The sequence below is a fragment of the Mytilus edulis genome, chromosome 8 (assembly GCF_963676685.1).
Source record: "Mytilus edulis chromosome 8, xbMytEdul2.2, whole genome shotgun sequence".
Taxonomy (NCBI): Eukaryota; Metazoa; Mollusca; class Bivalvia; order Mytilida; family Mytilidae; genus Mytilus; species Mytilus edulis.
This window is the reverse complement of record NC_092351.1, coordinates 5,335,358-5,355,994: the sequence shown is the minus strand read 5'-3', so window position 1 is coordinate 5,355,994 and position 20,637 is coordinate 5,335,358. Positions and strand designations below refer to the sequence as shown.

General features: G+C 31.6%; 1 protein-coding gene across 18 annotated transcripts in view; it reads left to right on the top strand.

Moving 5' to 3' along the window:
* The window catches only part of LOC139484658 (inositol polyphosphate-4-phosphatase type I A-like), a 77,552-nt gene extending 57,259 nt beyond the window's left edge, over positions 1 to 20,293 (top strand). For 17 of the 18 annotated variants that reach the window (XM_071268497.1, XM_071268507.1, XM_071268510.1 and 14 more), the window contains 10 exons: positions 677 to 1,164; positions 2,198 to 2,380; positions 3,383 to 3,451; positions 4,052 to 4,293; positions 5,596 to 5,631; positions 6,464 to 6,604; positions 7,881 to 7,978; positions 8,609 to 8,718; positions 15,936 to 16,090; positions 19,142 to 20,293. In XM_071268497.1, the coding sequence (XP_071124598.1) occupies positions 677 to 1,164; positions 2,198 to 2,380; positions 3,383 to 3,451; positions 4,052 to 4,293; positions 5,596 to 5,631; positions 6,464 to 6,604; positions 7,881 to 7,978; positions 8,609 to 8,718; positions 15,936 to 16,090; positions 19,142 to 19,274 (1,655 nt within the window). In that variant the 3' untranslated portion in view covers positions 19,275 to 20,293. Of the gene's footprint in view, positions 1 to 676; positions 1,165 to 2,197; positions 2,381 to 3,382; positions 3,452 to 3,960; positions 3,980 to 4,051; positions 4,294 to 5,595; positions 5,632 to 6,463; positions 6,605 to 7,880; positions 7,979 to 8,608; positions 8,719 to 15,935; positions 16,091 to 19,141 lie in introns of all 18 variants that reach the window. The other variant, XM_071268494.1, reaches the window with a different exon arrangement.
* Positions 20,294 to 20,637: the final 344 nt, after the last annotated feature.

Below are 20,637 nucleotides of genomic sequence, written 5' to 3'. Positions count from 1 at the left end.
TTCTCATAATTGACAATCAGTACTGCTGTCATTAGGGAAATGTGATTAAGTACTTACAAAACAAATATTATTTATGGTTTATCCTACACGATGACGATCACTAAGACGCTTGATGAACGTTGATAGTGCAGGGATACAGGCGACCCCCTCTATCTGGTAAAAGACGTCATAAAGGCGCGCATAATTGAAGAGTTTTTTCCGGTGATTGATGAACTCGAAAGGGGTCTATTAATTTGAAATTAAAATCAAAGAATTGTTTAACACTTTTTCCAGCATAAACATGCAGTGGAACCAAGTTAAAAATCATACCAGTTCCAAAGCACTTAAAACTCTTTAAAAAGTATAAGATAGTACATGGTAAAAGGAGTAAAGGTTGTGTAACCCTTGCCCATCCTTTCACATTGTCCATCCATCCACAAGTTGCATTGCATCAATACATCACAAGATTATATATTATTTCCAGCTCCTTTTCACAAGCTTGCTTGTAATATATACAAATCACTCACAACTATAAAATATTTATTCTATTTAAGGATAAAAGTAATGATTTGATTTTGATAGGTATTTTGTAGCATATGAATATGTTGGTTAAGATTTCAGAAATATTTTTTCTCTTATTTTTTTTTCTCAGTATCTTGGTTTGTACATTCTGTCCTACAATTGTTTTTATTTTCAGCCTCTTGGTATGATATAGTAACAGTAGGAGCTTTCACAGCCTATGCACAAAAATATAAACATGGTGGTTTGATGAAATTATTACAACATCAAAGGGAATTCTATAGTGCTGACGGGACACTTAGTAAAAACACAAAACTAGACAAAGCATGTCAATTGATTAACAGTATACACAAACTGAATGTGAAAGTAGAACATGATTGTCAGAGACTATGTGGTAGTACTTCTAATGGAGCATTTAGTGAAATGAAGTCGATAGCGGAACAAATAACAGAACATGTGAAAGAGTTAGTGAACGTATGTGATAATAAGTTACTACAAGGTTCTGAGGAACTGTATAATGCAGTCAGGGAGGAAGTTCTATATCAGAAAACTTTAGAAATGTCTAAAAATGAATTGACAGAAAGTTTTACAGATCTTGACATGGAATCGTCTACAGAAAATCTCAGTGGCACGAACTTTAAAAAGAATCCATCTATGGAACCTTGGGTAATGTTATCAGAATAATTGTTTTGCTTTTCTTACATCAACTTTTCTCATTAAAAACTTTAAATTCTAGGATGAAATCTGTATTCAGTGAACAGGTCAACCATACACTGACCTCTTATAAGTGGTGCATTTGTTCATTTGAAATATTATATGGCCTTATCTTTTAGTCGTCTTACTTCATTAATAAAAGGGGATGTTAGGTTTACTTCATTGATACAACAACTCTACAACACAATAACCTAAAAACATCTTAGAGCTGGTCCGAGTACACAGTTATTTCGTAGTGCATTTCTTTTATACAATAAATGAAAATAAAAAAAATTCCACCTGCGCTTTCTCAATAATATTTTTACAGTGTGTTGTACTACTTTTGGGACAAATTATATCAAAATTATAGAAAACTTCATCAGCTCTAACTCAAAATATGGACAATTTTATGTTAAGGGGGTCTTGTAATCTTTTGACAGCTTCTGAAGTGCTAATTTTGGACCTTTTTCAGCTGGACCTAATCACTACTTTACATTAATATTTATGACCCAAAAATTTTAACAGTGTCACTTCACCCCCCCCCCCCCCCCCCCCCCCCAACTTGCTATATGAGGAATAAAACATGGAGAAATAAATTTGGAAGGGGTATAACAAAAATTGGCAAGTAACACACTGTCCACACTAAGGACTATATTCGTGGACAACGAAAATCAAAGGACGATAACTGTGTACTCGGACCAGTTATACATACAGTTCCCCAGGAAATTTATAAGAGTTCAAAAATTTCTTTTTGCCTAAAATGATATGTTTTCTAAGACCGTACAGAAAAGTAAAAACACTGAATTGTTATTCACTTCACTTTTCACCTACTTTTAAGTTTTATACCAAATACATTTGTACCATACATCTGTATTGAAATATACCTGCTCCCTCTCGTAAGCAAAAGTGTCAAATTAGCCTACTTGCCTGTACCAACAAAAAGAGTACCCCAAAAATTAAAAGGAATCTGCAGGACCTATAACTAAATTTACTTATTTACTTTTAGGAATTAAGCCGGGTAAATACTGAAGCAGCATGTGTTTGTTTAACATCATTGATAGAAAGTCTGGAGTCCGTCGATAAAACAAAATGGTTGGAGTCTATATCACAGGACGTAGCTAAACTGAAGAATTTTGTGGCCGTATTACAGAATAAAGCTGTGTCTTTTATGACATTTCTTAATATTATGGTAAGCAGTACTGTCATTGTGAATCTCTGTGTAAAATTAGAATCTTATGAAACATCAATATAGAAATAAGGAGATGTGGTATGATTGCCAAAGAGACTTCTATAATAAAGTTCATATTAAGTGAATTTAAGCAATTATAGGCAACCGTACACACACCATCAACAAAGGAGAAAAAATACCATATAGTCAGTATAAAAGGCCCCAACATGAAAAATATGAAAACAGTTTTGTTGAGAAAACTAATGGCCTAATTGATAACAAAACAATTAAGGAAAAATAAATATGACAGACATGAACCATCAACAACCACTGATCTACAGGCTCCTGACTTGGGACAGCCACATAAAGAATGTGGCGGGTTAAAAGTAAAGACTGACATATGTGTGAGAAAATCTGTCATTCTTATATGATGTTCTTCTTTCAGCTCTCAATTAAACCAATGAAACTTGCAATGTCAAATGTAAACTATTTCTAAATGTTTCAAGCTAAGAAGAAAGATAGAGAATGACTTTGTCCCTGCGCTAGGTGTTGAGAAATTGCATTACCTATGTCTGTCCTTCCTATCTGTCTGTCCCCAATGTCCCCAAAAATTGGTTTCCGTTCTCCAACTTAATTTTCCCTCAACCAAATATTATAAAACTTATACAAAATGCATATTACCACAAATCACAGATCAAGTTTGAAATTGGGTGGGGTCTTTGCTCCCATTCATGAGTTATGCTTCTTTATAAACACAAAAAATGTTATATCTGTCGTTTCCTAACTTTAGTTCGCCTCAACAAAATGTTATAAAACTTATACACAGTGCTTATTACTACAAAACACAGATCATGTTTGAAATTGGGTGGCGCCACCTTTACCTTTTAATTGCTTTTGGTTTTCTTGCTTTCTAGCATTTTTTTACCAGTTTATATTAAGATTTTTTTCTTCAGACTTCAGTTACTTTTAGGTTACTAGTTGCATTTGTAATTGTTAAATATATATATCTTTTCTTTTTATCAGGAAAATAAAGGTCATTCTAAGTTGAACTATACAATAAAGTACAGAAGAGATGTTTGTTTTTCTCATGCGGTAAGTCATCTAACTTATAATAAAATTGTAATAACATATATGTGATACAAAAAATGTTTCTCCAGTCTAGCCATTAAATTGTTAATTATGTGAAATTACACTGTCAAAGGTCACTAATTTTCTTGAATTTTCTCACTAATTTTCTTGAATAGAAAATTCAATTTTAAGGAAATGTACCAGAGAAATAACATTAAAACACCTGAATTCCAGACAATTTAAAATACAAACAAAGCAACGTAAGTTTTCTGACATGAGATGTGCCAAAGGCATGTTGCAAGGCCAAACTGTTTTTTGAAATATTCAAACCATCATTGAACAAATGGTACAATGAAAATCAGCCCTTGAAAAGAAACTTCATGACATTTGTACTTCAGATGACAAAAACATGATACAAATGAAAAGTTTTAAGTTTATATGTGATAGCAATGTCTGGGGAAAAAAACTATATAAGAAGACCGTTTTAGTATTGTACAAATGGTTGAATTTATTTTCTTGTTATGTGTTGATAGGTATCTGCCTTGGTAACAGGTTTTATGACCAAGTTAACAACTCACACCACTGATACACACTTCCTAACTAATTTCTTTTCTATGTTTATAGGTAACTGCCTTAGTAACAGGTTTTATGACCAAGTTAACAACTCATACCACAGATACACACTTCCTAAACCAGCTGTGTCAGGTTGGTATGCTGGTCCAGTTTGAAGGTTTACTTAGTTGTCATAGTGATGAGAATGGTATGATAGAAGACATGATGGTTGCCGTTGACGATCTCAGTCAGGTTGTGTTCAGGGTCAAAGTTGAAGAACAGGTTGATGAAGGCCCTGTTTTATCGCTGCATGGGTAAGTACATGTAAGGTTGTTATTTTCTGACAGGATAGTACTCCAAAATTTCAAAACCACAGTACATGTAAAACTTTATTTTGCTGATGGGATATGCCTTGCTAATTCAAAATTTAACCACTTCATGTTCTTGTGAAATTAAGTATAAGCGTAATTTGCATATATATTTTTTTTTTTGTAGGGATATAATTTTAAATGTATCATTAAATAGTTACCACAAACTTGAAAAGTCACCAGATTTAGAAATGACAAGTTCATTTGCTATGATATATGTTAATATAGTACTATCAGGTGAATTAAGAAGTTAAAACATATGCCATAAGTTAGAAATTTAAAATTATTTCAAAGAGCAAGTAGTTGTTTTGTTGTGTCATAATTGATATTTATTGAAAAGTATATCAGACTTCTCACATTTTCTTGAAAGGATGACAAGAGTTATCCTTCTTGTTATATTATTATCAGGTTATTTCAATGATTGCCTTAATAAATTGATCAGGCTAATGATACTCTTAAAAACAATTCAGAATAAGTCAGTGATAATCATTTGAATTACCATGTAAATATATATATATATATATTCTAATAGTTATGTAAGGGTATTTATGAAAACTTGGTTATTCATTAACGTCAGTATGTGTTTATCTACCAAATTAAGAAGTCATATTCTCAAAACTAGTAATTGATATAGAAATTTGAGTCCAAATGTATCATCATGTTTATGAAGCAATAAATGGCTGATATAATTTTAAGTAATAGGTATGAGTTGATTTCTTGTGAAATACCTAAAACAATACAAACTGCATCAACCTTTTGAATCTGCTTTGTCAGAAAGAATATCCAGGGGAAGTGAAAATGTAGCTAACTTACAACTAAAACATCTTTAAAAGCTTTAAAAGACAAATGGTTTTAGTGCAGATTTTTTTTTTATAAAGTTAAATTTTAATCAGTTCATTGATCTGCTTACTAAATTCACTGACAAGCTGACAAAGTATAGAAGTTTGTCAGTGAAAGGCAGAGTTTGTATCCATCAATGAACTCTGGAAAAAAGTAAATTGTATAGTTTGAAATTCCATTAAAAAAAAAGACATATAATATCCAGATAAAACGTTTCATCATTAATTTCAAAATTGGTTGGCCTGTGTATAAATTCTATACTAGTTTAAACATGTTTAATGTTTTGGTTTCTATAAATACTCTCTCCAGTGAAATAAGATTTGATAACATACAACATTAGAATACTATTAAAAATTTTATTGTTTTATATCCTGCAGAATAATAATTGAACTGTTTAATTAATTCCAGGAAATTAAAGTATGGGTCCAATCCAGATTTTCAAAGGTATGTAAAAAGTTATATAGACAATAACTGTTTAGTGTCTTTATATATCAGCTGTATTTGTAAGAGGCTAGGAAGAAAGGTGTATGCGAGCTTTTAGCAAGCTATTACACCTGTTTCGAGCCGAGTACAAATACAGTTGAAATTTAAAGACACTAAACAGTTATTGTCTTTATCCTGCAATTAATTCTGTATATTAGTTGTGTTTTGAAAGACACAAAAACACATGTTTTGCATTTATTTTCTATCTGAAAAACCTTGAGGTCCGTTTAGTAATACGATACAGAAATCACACATTCAGCTGAAGACGGGTTCGCAAAAAAAAAATTTTCAATGGTCAACAATAATACATCACTCAAGGTGAATAATTATCTATTTTAACATAACAACTAATTTCAACAGTAAAACAAATATTGAAATAACAAAACATTGTCAAGTAAGTAAGTAAAACTTTATTTGGATTTGGCATATTGACAAACAATACAAACATAAGCTCTAATGAGTTTTTCACCGAATATAAAAAAACATATGCAAGACAATAACTGTTTAGTGTCTTTAAATATCAACTGTATTTGTACTCGGCTCAAACAGGTGTAATAGCTTGCTAAAAGTTTTGTATTGCTGGATGACGACATGTAAAAATCTCCTTCGTCTCCCATTGTTGTTAGAATCTGATGACATTATTGAGAAAAGTGTAAAAAATCAGTTATTTTGACTAGGGCAATTCTGCATATATGCAAAACCTATGTTTTAGTAAGAAATATATGATAAAATTTAAATATTATGTTGGTTATATAACTTTGTTAATGTTATATTTTTATGTATGTTTTTTCAGACATTGTTTAGTTGTTACTGTGCCAGTGAAGCAGGAATTATTTGAGAGATTACCTGACCCCCTGCAGAGAGGAAAAGACATAAACATTACACCTGTATTCTTCAATATTGGTATAAATGAGCAAGCTACTGTAGCTGAGAGGTAATTATACTCACTGAACTCAATGAAACAGTCATCTCTTTTAAAATTTAGATGGTTCATTATTATATATAAAACGTTTTTGAGGATTTTTTTTGACAGTTTGCTTATGTTTATACTTTATATGATAACAACATGAATATTGCACCTTTATTTCAAATTTGATCTCCTTCAGTTGAAGGCTAAAACTAGCTGGCTTCATGGAAAATGTGAATACAGACTGGTCAAATTTAACAAGTTACATGTATGTAAGACCAATGTACTAAACATTTTCTGCTAATATTCAGATATTTACTGCTTTAGTTTTTGTTATATAAAAAATTGTGACAAAAAAAATGAAAAAAACTCATGTGTTAAAACTTGATAGCAATATTTTCATGCAGCATTTAAATACTTTTTCTAAAACTGTTGTATAACAATTTGAATAAAAAAATGGACACTGACATTTCTAAATCTACAGTATCTGTTACATGTATTTACCTAGAACAAATTACGATCTTGATACAAAACCTTAAAAACAAAACTTTTAAAATACTTCTTATATGATATTTATCTATATTTTTCACTCTGCTGTTTCATTGTTTCAATTGCTTCTATGTAAATATTACATATGCAATTTGTATAATAAATGTGACACTTTGTAAGAGATATTTCTTACACCTGTAGGGTTTATGGGTAATTGCTGTCAATATGAAAATAAGTAAACGTGGTATCCACCAAAGTTGAAATGAGGGCTAGTAGTTGATTGTATATTAGAATAACATATCTGTTAGTTTAAGATTGATGTTACATAACTAATTGTTATGAAGTAATTATGTGCTAATACTGATACATTACTCAAATTTACTTTCACACTTATTTAAAGAACCCAATTGACAAGCTTATATAAGCTGAAAAAAGAGTAATTTGTATGATATATAACAGTTAATAGATAGGCAATTTATACAATGAAATAGTTTAGTGGAAATTATCTGTTTTTTAACAACATGGTAGAGTTATTGCATCCATCGTTGTTGTTTAATCAGTCCCCTACCAATAAAGTTAAAGGGAACTTTAGGTTTGCAGATGGGTCCTTTCGTCCATGAAACTTTCAGTCAGTCTGGCAAGTCAGTTTTCCACACTTTTTTCTTCATACTTGAAGATACTGATTTAATATTTTGAAGAATCCTCAAGATACTGATTTAATATTTAGAGTCCTACCAAACAGTATGCTTATCTCTGCTGCTGTCTTAGCTAAGGATCTTTGTACATTATAATTTTAATTCTTTTTTGTTTTTAGGTTTGGTGACACATCATTACAAGAAAAGATAAATTTTGATAATTATGGAATATTGTACAGATATATAGAGAAATACCAGGTTAAAATAGGAGACCCAGGTATATATTGTTAAGTGATATAGGAAAATAGATACGGTATATATATTTTAATAAATTCTGCTACATGTACTGCATCAAGTGTGATACTGTATTTTTCCAAACAAGGCAGATCAATTTTCAAATCAAGTTCAAGCTAATTATTTTAGAGTTATTTTTATGCTCTCAAAATGAGTTGGGTTACACAGGTTGCTATTGAAATAATTCAAATATTATGACAAAAGCTCTTTAATATCATCCTCTCAGACCCTACCTAGCTAATATTTACTTGAAATGATAATTGATGTTCGTGTAAAAATGTTCATCACATGTTTCTGATCGAACAAAAACTCTAAGTGCCCTGAGGTACAATCTCTAATTCTTATTGGCCAGTTTTTAAAAAGATTTTTTCCACTGTGAAGCAAAACGTTATGAGGGGACTGAGTAAGCAACCTCTTGAGCAATAAGATTTGGTATGTAAGGGGTTCAGGCTTTTAAGCATTTAGTTTGATATTTGGTTTTTTTCCCCAAGCACAATCTCCAATTTATAGAAAAGACATACTGATCAATAGGTCCACCTAAACAAGTGACTGGTTTTCTGTCAAACTCTCTCAGAATCTTAATTGCCTTGTGCACTTCTAATTTTCTCTTTAGATGATGGTAAAACAGGTCTAGGTACAGTTGGAGATTTAATGCAAAGATTACAGTATCAAGTGATGGCAAAGAAAAGTAAAAATACAGAGGTTTTAAAACTGGCATCAGAGGTAAGCAGTACATAATGCTTCCCAGGGTTTAAATTAATCAATTTAGTTGTCTAATGGAGGTATTACCATTGTCTTAATTTTATTACCAGTTTAAAATGGTTTTTTTTTATCTAAAATTATTAAAATACAGATGGTTTTGGAACTAGTTTCAAAATAATTTGAAGTTGGTTTTTTTGTAAAAGCAAGTGAGAGACATTTAAGAGTGTCAATAGTCATTAGGATCATCAATATACTGATTGATATTTCAAAAGCTGAGGGAGTGAATAGGCCAGAGAACACTTTGATTAAGTAGTGCATTTCTTTTATACCTGTATGTACAATAAATCCAAATTAAAAAAAATCTCTTAACTCAAAATATGGACAATTCTATATTAACGGGTCTAAACAAATGTTTGACAGCTTCAGACATACTAATTTTTGACCTTTTTTTTAAACTGGACCTAATCACTACTTAAAGATTTAGCGCCCAATTTTTTTTAACATGTAATTTCATCCCCTTACTTAATATTTCATGCATAAAATATCAAGAAATATATTGGGAAAGTATGAAAAAAATTGGCAAGTTATACACTCTTCACACTAGGAACTAAACTTGTAGACAACAAAAACCAAAGGATGATAACTTCGGACCAGTACTCTGAAAAATAGTTTTTTATTTCCCGAAATGAATTTTTATTTTATTTTTTAATTTTGGCACATGGCAGGTGCTCACTCATGCGGTATTTGTCTACAAAAACAATTTTGGTTATGAAACGATTAAATTAATTAAGTGTTAAATACCATGAAATACTGTGACAATAAAATGTTAGTTATATAACAACTGAATTAAATGTTAAAGGTTTAAGCATCAGTACAAACTTTATATCCCGTTCATGGTTCCATTGACGTCATTCAAAGTCTATATGTCACAAAATTTATATTATTTTAACACACAGCAGGTGAAACGCCTTAATGATCAAATGTCAAAAGTGTTTACCCTTATAGATCACTTCCAGGGTTCATGTTAATCAGACTTTTATTTTCTATCCAGTGTTTTGTAGACTATTTATCTTTTCATCATGTTTCAAGTTATAATATTATCATGTATTGTTATATATAATTATACCCAGCTTTAAAAAAAGTTGTGGTATACTGTTTTCCTCTGTCTGTATGTCTATCCATCTGTCCCATGAATATTTTTCGTCCCATCTTTGTTAGGAACTGCATCATAAGGATTTCTTGAATGTGGTTTTAGGGTTTATACAAGTCAGCTTACAGTTTGATTCATTTTCAGATTCATCACTCAACAACTATCTGTTTAACAAACACTTACATATTTTACACTATTAAAATTATCCAGTTGTGGCGTGTGTATCATCCGTGAGCAGAAACTCGCAGAATCACTTGTATTTTCTGTTTCTCATCGACTTTTTTATTGTGACTTAAATTAAAAGGTACATACACCCCTCTTATAGAGTTATCGCCCATGATTTATTGTCATGAAAACTATTACGATAGATCTGCAGAAAGCTGTACAGCAAATATGATCAGTCTGACAAGAGATTTGAATGAACCAACATAAATGCAGCCATGTCATGATTAAAAGAAGTTATGTTTTCTAATAACAATTGTTAACAATTTCTACTTTTATCTTATCTCAAAACTTAAGCAGAAACACAAAATTGTAAACAGAAAAATTATAAGATACCCTGTGAAACTATTGAACCAATTTAAACCAAATTTACATGAATGATGCTTAGTGTGTTTAGAATATAGTTTGTGAACTATAACCAAAATGGCATTTTTCACAACTGAAGATTTGAACACAGTATTTTAACAAAAATAATTTTCTTATACAATGTATATTAAAAACTGTAACAGAGAAGAAAAACCTGACATTTACAAAAAAATTCTTGAGATCTTAACCTGTGTTCATCCAAACAGATGAGGATAAGGATTAATTGCCGTACAATGATGCTTTTTTTCTAGTTTGCCTCAGCCAAATTTTATGAAGCTTATACATAATGCTCACTACCAAAAAACACAAATCAAGGTTGAATTTCCCTGACCTCAATTTCATAGTGCTGTCCCCTTATATGTTTATAAACTCCAACATTACTTTGCCTCAACCAATTGTTTTGAAACTTATACACCAAATACAGATCAAGTTTGAATTTGGGAGGCATCACTTTCACTGTCCTGAATAGAATAGAATAGAATATTTTTATTGACCAAATTAGGGCCCAAGGAGGGCATATAGCATACAAACAATATTATTATAAACAATAAAATATACAATACACAGACAATAGATATGTAACATGTGTATTAAAATAAAATAAAATAGTATAGTATAATATACAATAGAAAATACACTCAACAAAATAGTAGCAGTGTATTATTATTCAATGAATACTATGTTGAAATTGACTCAAGTGCACTCGGTAAGTGTATTTTCACTTTGAAAAAGACAAACAAGAGGCATTAGTAGCTTGTGCAGAGAAATCTCAATATGGAAAAAATAATTAAAGCACATGCACATAGACTATGAGGTATATTGCAAATAATAAGTTTATTTAATAAAGGATATTTAGTATGACTTACCTGCAGAAAGCACCAAGAGTCAGTGCTTAAAGGGAAGTCCCTACTTGTACCAAGGATTTGTATAGTGTCTCACTGTCTCACTATATGTACTTAATGAAGATGAGTCAAACTCCTAAATTATTTAGAATATATTTAAAAAACATATTTTTAAGATAATGGAAATTTGTGTCCAGCCAGCAATGATCATCAAGGGACGGTGCCAGATAATTTGAAATTCTTATGATCTGTGCAGGCCTTACAGGCTATCCAAATTCATATTAAAGAGTTATATTGAAATTGGTTATTGCAGATTATGTTTTCCTTCAATTTTTAGTATCTTCTATATATTTATAAAATGCAAATAGTACATTGGGATCCTCAATATACATTATCCAAATCAATTCGTTATTAATATTTAAATTTTGAAAGTTTGAACATGATTTTAATATATTTTGCATCAATTCCTCTCTTTTTGATAAATGAGTGTCACATTTAAATAAAAAATGAACTTCATCCTCAACCCTACCTCAGGTGCACCTGAAACAAATTCGGTTTTGTTGAAGTGTACCCTGGTATCTACCAGATTCAATTTGCAATTTGTGAGCAGATATACATTTCCTTTGCTCAAAATGTTGCATTATTGACAAATAATGTTCAAAACCAAAGTTACAAAGTTACGTAACGTTCTTTTATAAATGAAAAGGAGTAAGTTCGGTAAGTGCCATATTTGGCCCCAATTATAAAGTTCATGGTTACAAGACAATAATTGTTTTAAGTTGCCTTAAAGACATGTGAAAAAGTTAAACAGAGCTGTCTTTGTCAAAGTTTAATTCTAACACAACGATTTTTACTTTCCAAAACGGTCAAGATAAGGGATTTTGGTGAAATTTGACAAAATCAGCGGGATTTCAACCAAATAAAGGACCAGGAAACATAAAGCGCAGGCGTCGACAAGCTTAATATTCAAATAAGACATGTTAAATGTCTTCACAAACATTATTTTAAAAGATCTTTGTTGTCGACGTATGCGCTCTATGTTTCCTGTCAAATAATCTTTGGAAATTTACCCATTTTCATTGATTTTTTCGTGAAAAATCAATATGAGTACAACTTGTGACGTCATAATGAAACGCAGAAACGTAAAATTTTAAACAAAATGGCTTATATCCTATCTAGTCAATGTATTAGCTATCATTTATCGTGATATTGGTCAATAAATCCGAATTTGAAATTTACGCTAAAAAAGTGGGCCATTTTAGGACCTTATCGAACATACTCCTTTGTTTCTGATATTATAGATTCCACACTCTTACTTTAATTTTCCACAACCATATATATGTTTTGAAACTTATACACAATGCTTATTACCACCAAATACAGATCAAGATTGAATTTGGGTAGCATCACTTTCAATGTTCTTGAGTTTTGGGGTTATTGCTCCAAAGGGGGGTTACAATTTTTTAAGGGGATGCATATATTTTTTTCTCTTCAAATTTCAAATTTTTGAAAAGTTTTAAGATGAAATCTTCAATTTCACCCTGACAGTAACGAGCAATAGATTTGCGAAGTTTTTTAACACATTTATTTTGTGTCAGAAACCCTTATTATGTCAAAAATTTGACCACAATCAAAATCAGACAGTATCAATCTTGAATGTTGTGTCCATACTTGCCCAATTGTTCCGGATTCGACCTCTGCGGTCGTATAAAGCTGCGCCCTTCGGAGCATCTGGTTTTAAGACTGCTTTGGATGTTGCAATATTCTCAGGGGGAGGATGTGAGGATGCATATTTTATTATTATAGTGATTTATTACAGTATAAAAGACTTGTACATGTATGCCATTTTGTATATATTTGCCATTATGTTATACATAGGCTACGTGCAAGGATGTCATATTTTAACTTATAGACCATGTCACCACCTTGCCTAATTAATAGAATTGAACATGCTAATTTATTACACATGCCATTTGGAAAAAGAAGGTGTAAAATATTGACATATAAACAAATTATTAAAAGCAAAGGTCATGTATGTATGCCAGAAATGGTTCTAGATTATACATATTTTAATATATGGTATATGGAATATACAGAATCTATAAATTTATTAAACAAACATTATTATTCAACTTTAAAAGAACTCATTATTGAATAATTTTTATTTTTAAACTCTTACAGACCTATTGAAGTTATGTTAATGATCTTCTAATGCTACATGCTTAATAACACAAATCTAGGATTAGAAAGTAAAAAAGTAGGTTCAGGATCTTTAGCCTGTGAGTGAACAGGAGAAATTGGTCATTGCATTGATTTGTCACATCTTGTAAAACCTATTTATGCCACAAGATAAAGAAAAAAAAAAATATAAACAAAATTTAAGGTCTTTACACAGAAAAGTGGAAAGACCTAATAATAATAATAATAATCATAACTTTATTTAAGTAGGGTGATTCAAATGGCATTCCCTTATGGATTTATAGAGACTTTTAAAGATAAATATTGCCAACAAGACCCATGTTCAGAGATTGTATTTATATGAGCTCTTATAACAAGACATGCGGTTGTAGTGAAGCTTTGTTATTAAGTCTTAATTTGCTTTTGGAATCTTTATAATGATGGGTCTGAAGTTAGGGATGTAGTTGTCTTGAAGATTTCTTGCAAAAAGTACATATGTCATAAGGCTAATTTGGACTTATATTTTAATTTATTATTTTATTCAAAAATTGGACTTTTACAAAAATACTGTTTTTACAGATTTAATAATTTACATGTCAAAACAAAATGTGAGTTAATTAGTGACATTTGATATTTAAGGATTTGTGACAGATTGAGAATTAATGTGAGAGAATTACACAAATGTAAGCGTATAAGAGAATATGTGTTAATGGGATTATATGAGGACTTATAATTATCTTTTTTATTAATTATGTGAAAACTGTTACTTATTGCTAGGTGTTATGAAATGTCATATTAATTTGAGTATTGTTACAAATGAAGTATTGTCCGATTAATAGTATAAATATTGTGTGAAAATAAATGTAAAACAGTAGAGAATAAAAATAGTGTGGATAAAGAGTAAGAACAGAGAGTCGAGATAGTTACAGTTAGGAGTCGTACATTTGATATTGACATTGTCCTATGTTTATTTCTTGGACTTGGAATTAAATGATAACCAAAAGTGAATCTGTTTGATCTTTGATAACTGCAACAACTAGTTCCTGTCATTGGTATAAACGTTTTTCTAATGATTTTTCGCATAAAATTATGACCTGTAACAAGGCGTATCGACTGAGCCAGCAGCCCCTTTGTTACACATATATGACTTTAATAGCGATAAATGATATAATTATCCTGAAGTTGGTCCCTACATGGATATAACATGAAGTACCGATAATCAGGTTATCTGTCTGTTGATATCGTAAAATATCAGCTGTGAGACATAATATGAAGCTTTTTGTCGAGTGAGCGTAGCGAACGAGATCAAAAAGCCTTCATATAATGTCAAGCAGCTGATATTTTACAATATCAATATGCAGATAATCTGATAATCGATTTATCGGGCTATATTTGCGTGTTTCAGAAGTGTTTTCTTTGTTTCACCAGCACACAAAAGATGACTTGATAAGTTCGGGTCAAAGTTATTAACGTCGGTTCAAACATTATGACGTCACTGATGTGTCCGGGTCAAAGTTATTAAGGCCGGGTCAACGTATTTGACGTCACAAAGACATGATACAGAATAATATTAAGAGCTGAACAGAGTGATATAGACAGTGGGACGACCGATAAGTGCTAATATCATGACACATAATTAGTATAAATCTTGGCCATCGCATTCAAATTATTTGAGGTGCTAATAACCATATATAATCGTCATGACGCTGGGCTATCAAATACAACAAATGGGGTTGTGTGTAAAATTAAGGGTTTAAAAACCTTGCGTCAGTTAAGTTTAAATATTGACTTGTATTAACACATACAACAGGTGCTTGTTATACAAGTATATATATGTTAATCACCAAACCTTATGAAATGATATGTTACACTTAAAGTCATATGATACAAGTTTCTTGTAAATTGAATGCTATTGAAATTATTGAACCAATACATGCACATATACAAAACTAAGCCTGTATGCACAATTCTTTTTATATTTATCTTAGTTAAAGTCACTACATACCAAATATATCTGTGAATTAGTATACTTGAAACAATAATTCAATAGCAGTATGTTTATGAAGATTTTGATAATATAAATGATCATTTCCTTTAAAAGATAGTTTACGTAAACATGTTTTACAGTAGACCCTAAGTCATATGCAACTTTTTGTTTTTAAGTTTGAAGTTTCATATGACTTTAAAGACTGTTATAGATGCTGAGGAATAGATAACCTCATATACTACTTTCTATATGTTCAGCTCTGGTAGGCATATTATCATGAACATAGATGGATAATGTTTTGTATTAAAGTTAAACCAAATTTCATTCAAGTGCATACCCTCATCCCCTCAAAAGATTCAAAAAGAGGAAATACAGGTAAAACAACAGTCCATTTTATGTTAAAATAAGCTGTTCTAATTTATACCACTCAAAACATCTGAGCCTAGAATATTATTCGTAATTGCTCCAATGTTTTTTCCTTTCTAATTTTCAGTTGACAAGAAAGTTGCAGGGTATAAGATTTACAAGTTGTAAAAGTGCTAAAGATAGAACAGCTATGTCAATCACACTAGAACAGGTGTATATACTACAGCAGGAACATGATTTAGCATCCCATGTGTTCACTCAGGCTTTAGATTGCTTCAGAAGGTTTGTATACTATAAGAACATGATTTAGCATCCCATGTGTTCACTCAGGCCTTAGATTGCTTCAGAAGGTTTGTATACTATAAGAAAATAAGTAAGCATCCCATGTGTTCACTCAGGCCTTAGATTGCTTCAGAAGGTTTGTATACTATAAGAAAATAAGTAAGCATCCCATGTGTTCACTCAGGCCTTAGATTGCTTCAGAAGGTTTGTATACTATAAGAAAATAAGTAAGCATCCCATGTGTTCACTCAGGCCTTAGATTGCTTCAGAAGGTTTGTATACTATAAGAAAATAAGTAAGCATCCCATGTGTTCACTCAGGCCTTAGATTGCTTCAGAAGGTTTGTTTACTATAAGAACATAAGTTACCATCCCATGTGTTCACTCAGGCCTTAAATTGCTTCAGAAGGTTTGTATACTATAAGAACATGATTTAGCATCCCATGTGTTCACTCAGGCCTTAGATTGCTTCAGAAGGTTTGTATACTATAAGAACATGAGTTAAGATCCCATGTGTTCACTCAGGCCTTAGATTGCTTCAGAAAGTTTATATACTATAAGAACATGAGTTAAGATCCCATGGGTTCACTCATGCCTTAGATTGCTTCAGAAGGTTTGTATGCTATAAGAAAATAAGTAAGCATCCCATGTGTTCACTCAGGCCTTAGATTGCTTCAGAAGGTTTGTATACTATAAGAACATGATTTAACATCACATGTGTTCACTCAGGCCTTAGATTGCTTCAGAAGGTTTGTATACTATAAGAACATAAGTAAGCATCCCATGTGTTCACTCAGGCCTTAGATTGCTTCAGAAGGTTTGTATACTATAAGAGCATGATTTAACATCACATGTGTTCACTCAGGCCTTAGATTGCTTCAGAAGGTTTGTATACTATAAGAACATGAGTTAAGATCCCATGTGTTCACTCAGACCTTAAATTGCTTCAGAAAGTTTATATACTATAAGAACATGAGTTAAGATCCCATGGGTTCACTCATGCCTTAGATTGCTTCAGAAGGTTTGTATGCTATAAGAACATAAGTTACCATCCCATGTGTTCACTCATGCCTTAGATTGCTTCAGAAGGTTTGTATACTATAAGAACATGAGTTAAGATCCCATGGGTTCACTCATGCCTTAGATTGATTCAGAAGGTTTGTATGCTATAAGAACATAAGTTACCATCCCATGTGTTCACTCATGCCTTAGATTGCTTCAGAAGGTTTGTATACTATAAGAACATAAGTTAGCATCCCATGTGTTCACTCAGGCCTTAGATTGCTTCAGAAGGTTTGTATGCTATAAGAACATAAGTTACCATCCCATGTGTTCACTCATGCCTTAGATTGCTTCAGAAGGTTTGTATACTATAAGAAAATAAGTAAGCATCCCATGTGTTCACTCAGGCCTTAGATTGCTTCAGAAGGTTTGTATACTATAAGAACATAAGTTAGCATCCCATGTGTTCACTCAGGCCTTAAATTGCTTCAGAAGGTTTGTATACTATAAGAACATGAGTTAAGATCCCATGTGTTCACTCATGCCTTAGATTGCTTCAGAAGGTTTGTTTGCTATAAGAACATAAGTTAACATCCCATGTGTGCACTCAGGCCTTAGATTGCTTCAGAAGGTTTGTACACTATAAGAACATGATTTAGCATCCCATGTGTTCACTCATGCCTTTGATTGCTTCAGAAGGTTTGTATGCTATAAGAACATAAATTAGCATCCCATGTGTTCACTCATACCTTAGATTGCTTCAGAAGGTTTGTATGCTATAAAAACATGATTTAGCATCACATGTGTTCACTCATGCCTTAGATTGCTTCAGAAGGTTTGTATGCTATAAGAACATAAGTTAACATCCCATGTGTGCACTCATGCCTTAGATTGCTTCAGAAGGTTTGTATACTATAAGAACATGAGTTAATATCCCATTTGTTCACTCATGCCTTAGATTGCTTCAGAAGGTTTGTATGCTATAAGAACATAAGTTAACATCCCATGTGTTCACTCAGACCTTAGATTGCTTCAGAAGGTTGGTATGCTATAAGAACATAAGTCAGCATCCCATGTGTTCACTCAGACCTTAAATTGCTTCAGAAGGTTTGTATACTATAAGAACATGAGTTAAGATCCCATGGGTTCACTCATGCCTAAGATTGCTTTAGAAGGTTTGTTTGCTATAAGAACATAAGTTAACATCCCATGTGTGCACTCAGGCCTTAGATTGCTTCAGAAGGTTTGTACACTATAAGAACATGATTTAGCATCCCATGTGTTCACTCATGCTTAGATTGCTGCAGAAGGTTTGTATGCTATAAGAACATAAATTAACATTCCATGTGTTCACTCATGCCTTAGATTGCTTCAGAAGGTTTGTATACTATAAGAACATGAGTTAAGATCCCATGGGTTCACTCAGGCCTTAGATTGCTTCAGAAGGTTTGTATGCTATAAGAACATAAGTTAACAGCCCATGTGTTCACTCAGGCCTTAGATTGTTTCAGAAAGTTTGTATGCCATTAGAACATAAGTTAGCATCCCATGTGTTCACTCAGGCCTTAGATTGCTTCAGAAGGTTTGTATACTATAAGAACATGAGTTAACAGCCCATGTGTTCACTCAAGCCTTAGATTGCTTCAGAAGGTTCATATGCTATAAGAACATGAGTTAACATCCCATGTGTTCACGCAGGCCTTATATTGCTTCAGAATAGGGTTTTTGTGGTTCAAAAGGTAGTTCAATAGTCTACAAAACATGAATCAAAATTTTACATACTGTATATTTAGAAATTGTAAAGTCTGTATACTACCTAAACATGTTATCACTATAGTCAAGTCATCAAATTATAAAGGGCTGTTATTACATGAATTTGTAAAATATTTTATTATTTTTGTATAAAAGGAAGTTACTTTTGTTATTATTAGATTTTTGTTTTAATATCTGTGTACAGTTTTAAAATTAAATTAATAGAGCTATCAACCTTAAATAAAAGAATTAAAATCTTTGATTAGATTTATATAATTTGAGAGATTATTTTTTTCAGTGAGGGAGTCAGAAGAGAAAACACATTAAAAAACATTGGATGCAGAAAATATGCATTTAACAGTTTCCAGTTACTTTATGTACCAAAACTTTACCGACCTCCAAATGGTACTTACGGCAATGTTCAAGGATAAAATGTGTACCAAAAACTTTACCCACCAAAATTGATACATACCTAATATTTAAAGGATAAGATGTGTACCAATACTTTACTGATCTCAAAATGGTATATACAGCAATGTTCAAGGATAAGATATGTACCAAAACTTTACCAACCTCAAAATGGTACATACAGCAATATTCAAGGATGAAATATGTACCAAAACTTAAATGACTTCAAAATGGTACATACAGCAATGTTCAAGGATTAAATATGTACCAAAACTTTACAGACCTCAAAATGGTACATACAGCAATGTTCAAGCTTAAAATATGTACCAAAACTTTATCGAGCTCAAAATGGTACATACAGCAATGTTCAAGGATAAGATATGTATCAAAAATTTACCAGCCATAAAATGGTACGTACAGCAATATTCAAGGATAAGATGTGTACAAAAACTGCTTACTTCATCCCCAGTGGGACACAAGCCCATCAAAGCTGCATTAACTTCTAAATTTAATTGATGGATATGTTGAATGAGGGAATATAAACAACAACTGCCACTGGCAATGTTAAAGAATATGCAGCAAACTATGACAATGTTCAGAGATAAATAATGAACATAAATTGTACCCGTGACCGTGTTAAGTTAACAGATGTTGTTTTGACTGCCAACTTTCAGTGTTGAAAAGGGATACTATATATATATATACAATGTACCACTGATTTGTTAACAGAATCAGAATATTTAATATAATTCTGCCATTAGTTTAAACATATTTATTTATGTTTAAACCTAATAGCAGAATTATATGAAAAAAATCTGCTTTTCTGCTGTTAACCATTTATGTATTGTTAAATGACATTTATTTAATTTTATAATCATGTATTTCAGTAACATGTGTTGTGTAATGGCCATAGTTTAAACTGTATGTTTAGTATATTCAAAGTCTGACACTATGACCTTCATTTCATGATAATTTGATATGAAGAAATTTCAATACAACTACATGTCTTGTGAATTTATTGAAATATATCAATTTTAATGTTCTTCTTTGTCATCTGTTTAATCAATGCCATTTAACAAAATACTGTAAACCAACAAATGTTCACAGATATCTTATCCTGCTTAGTTTCTAATTTTCATGATGTATTAAAACAATTACATGGTACAATATATATAAATGTATAACCTAGGGTAGGGCTTAGTATAACCTAGGGTCGGGCTTAGTATAACCTAGGGTAGGGCTTAGCTATAACCTAGGGTAGGGCTTAGCTATAACCTAGGGTAGGGCTTAGCTATAACCTAGGGTAGGGCTTAGCTATAACCTAGGGTAGGGCTTAGCTATAACCTAGGGTAGAGCTTAGCTATAACCTAGGGTAGGGCTTAGTAT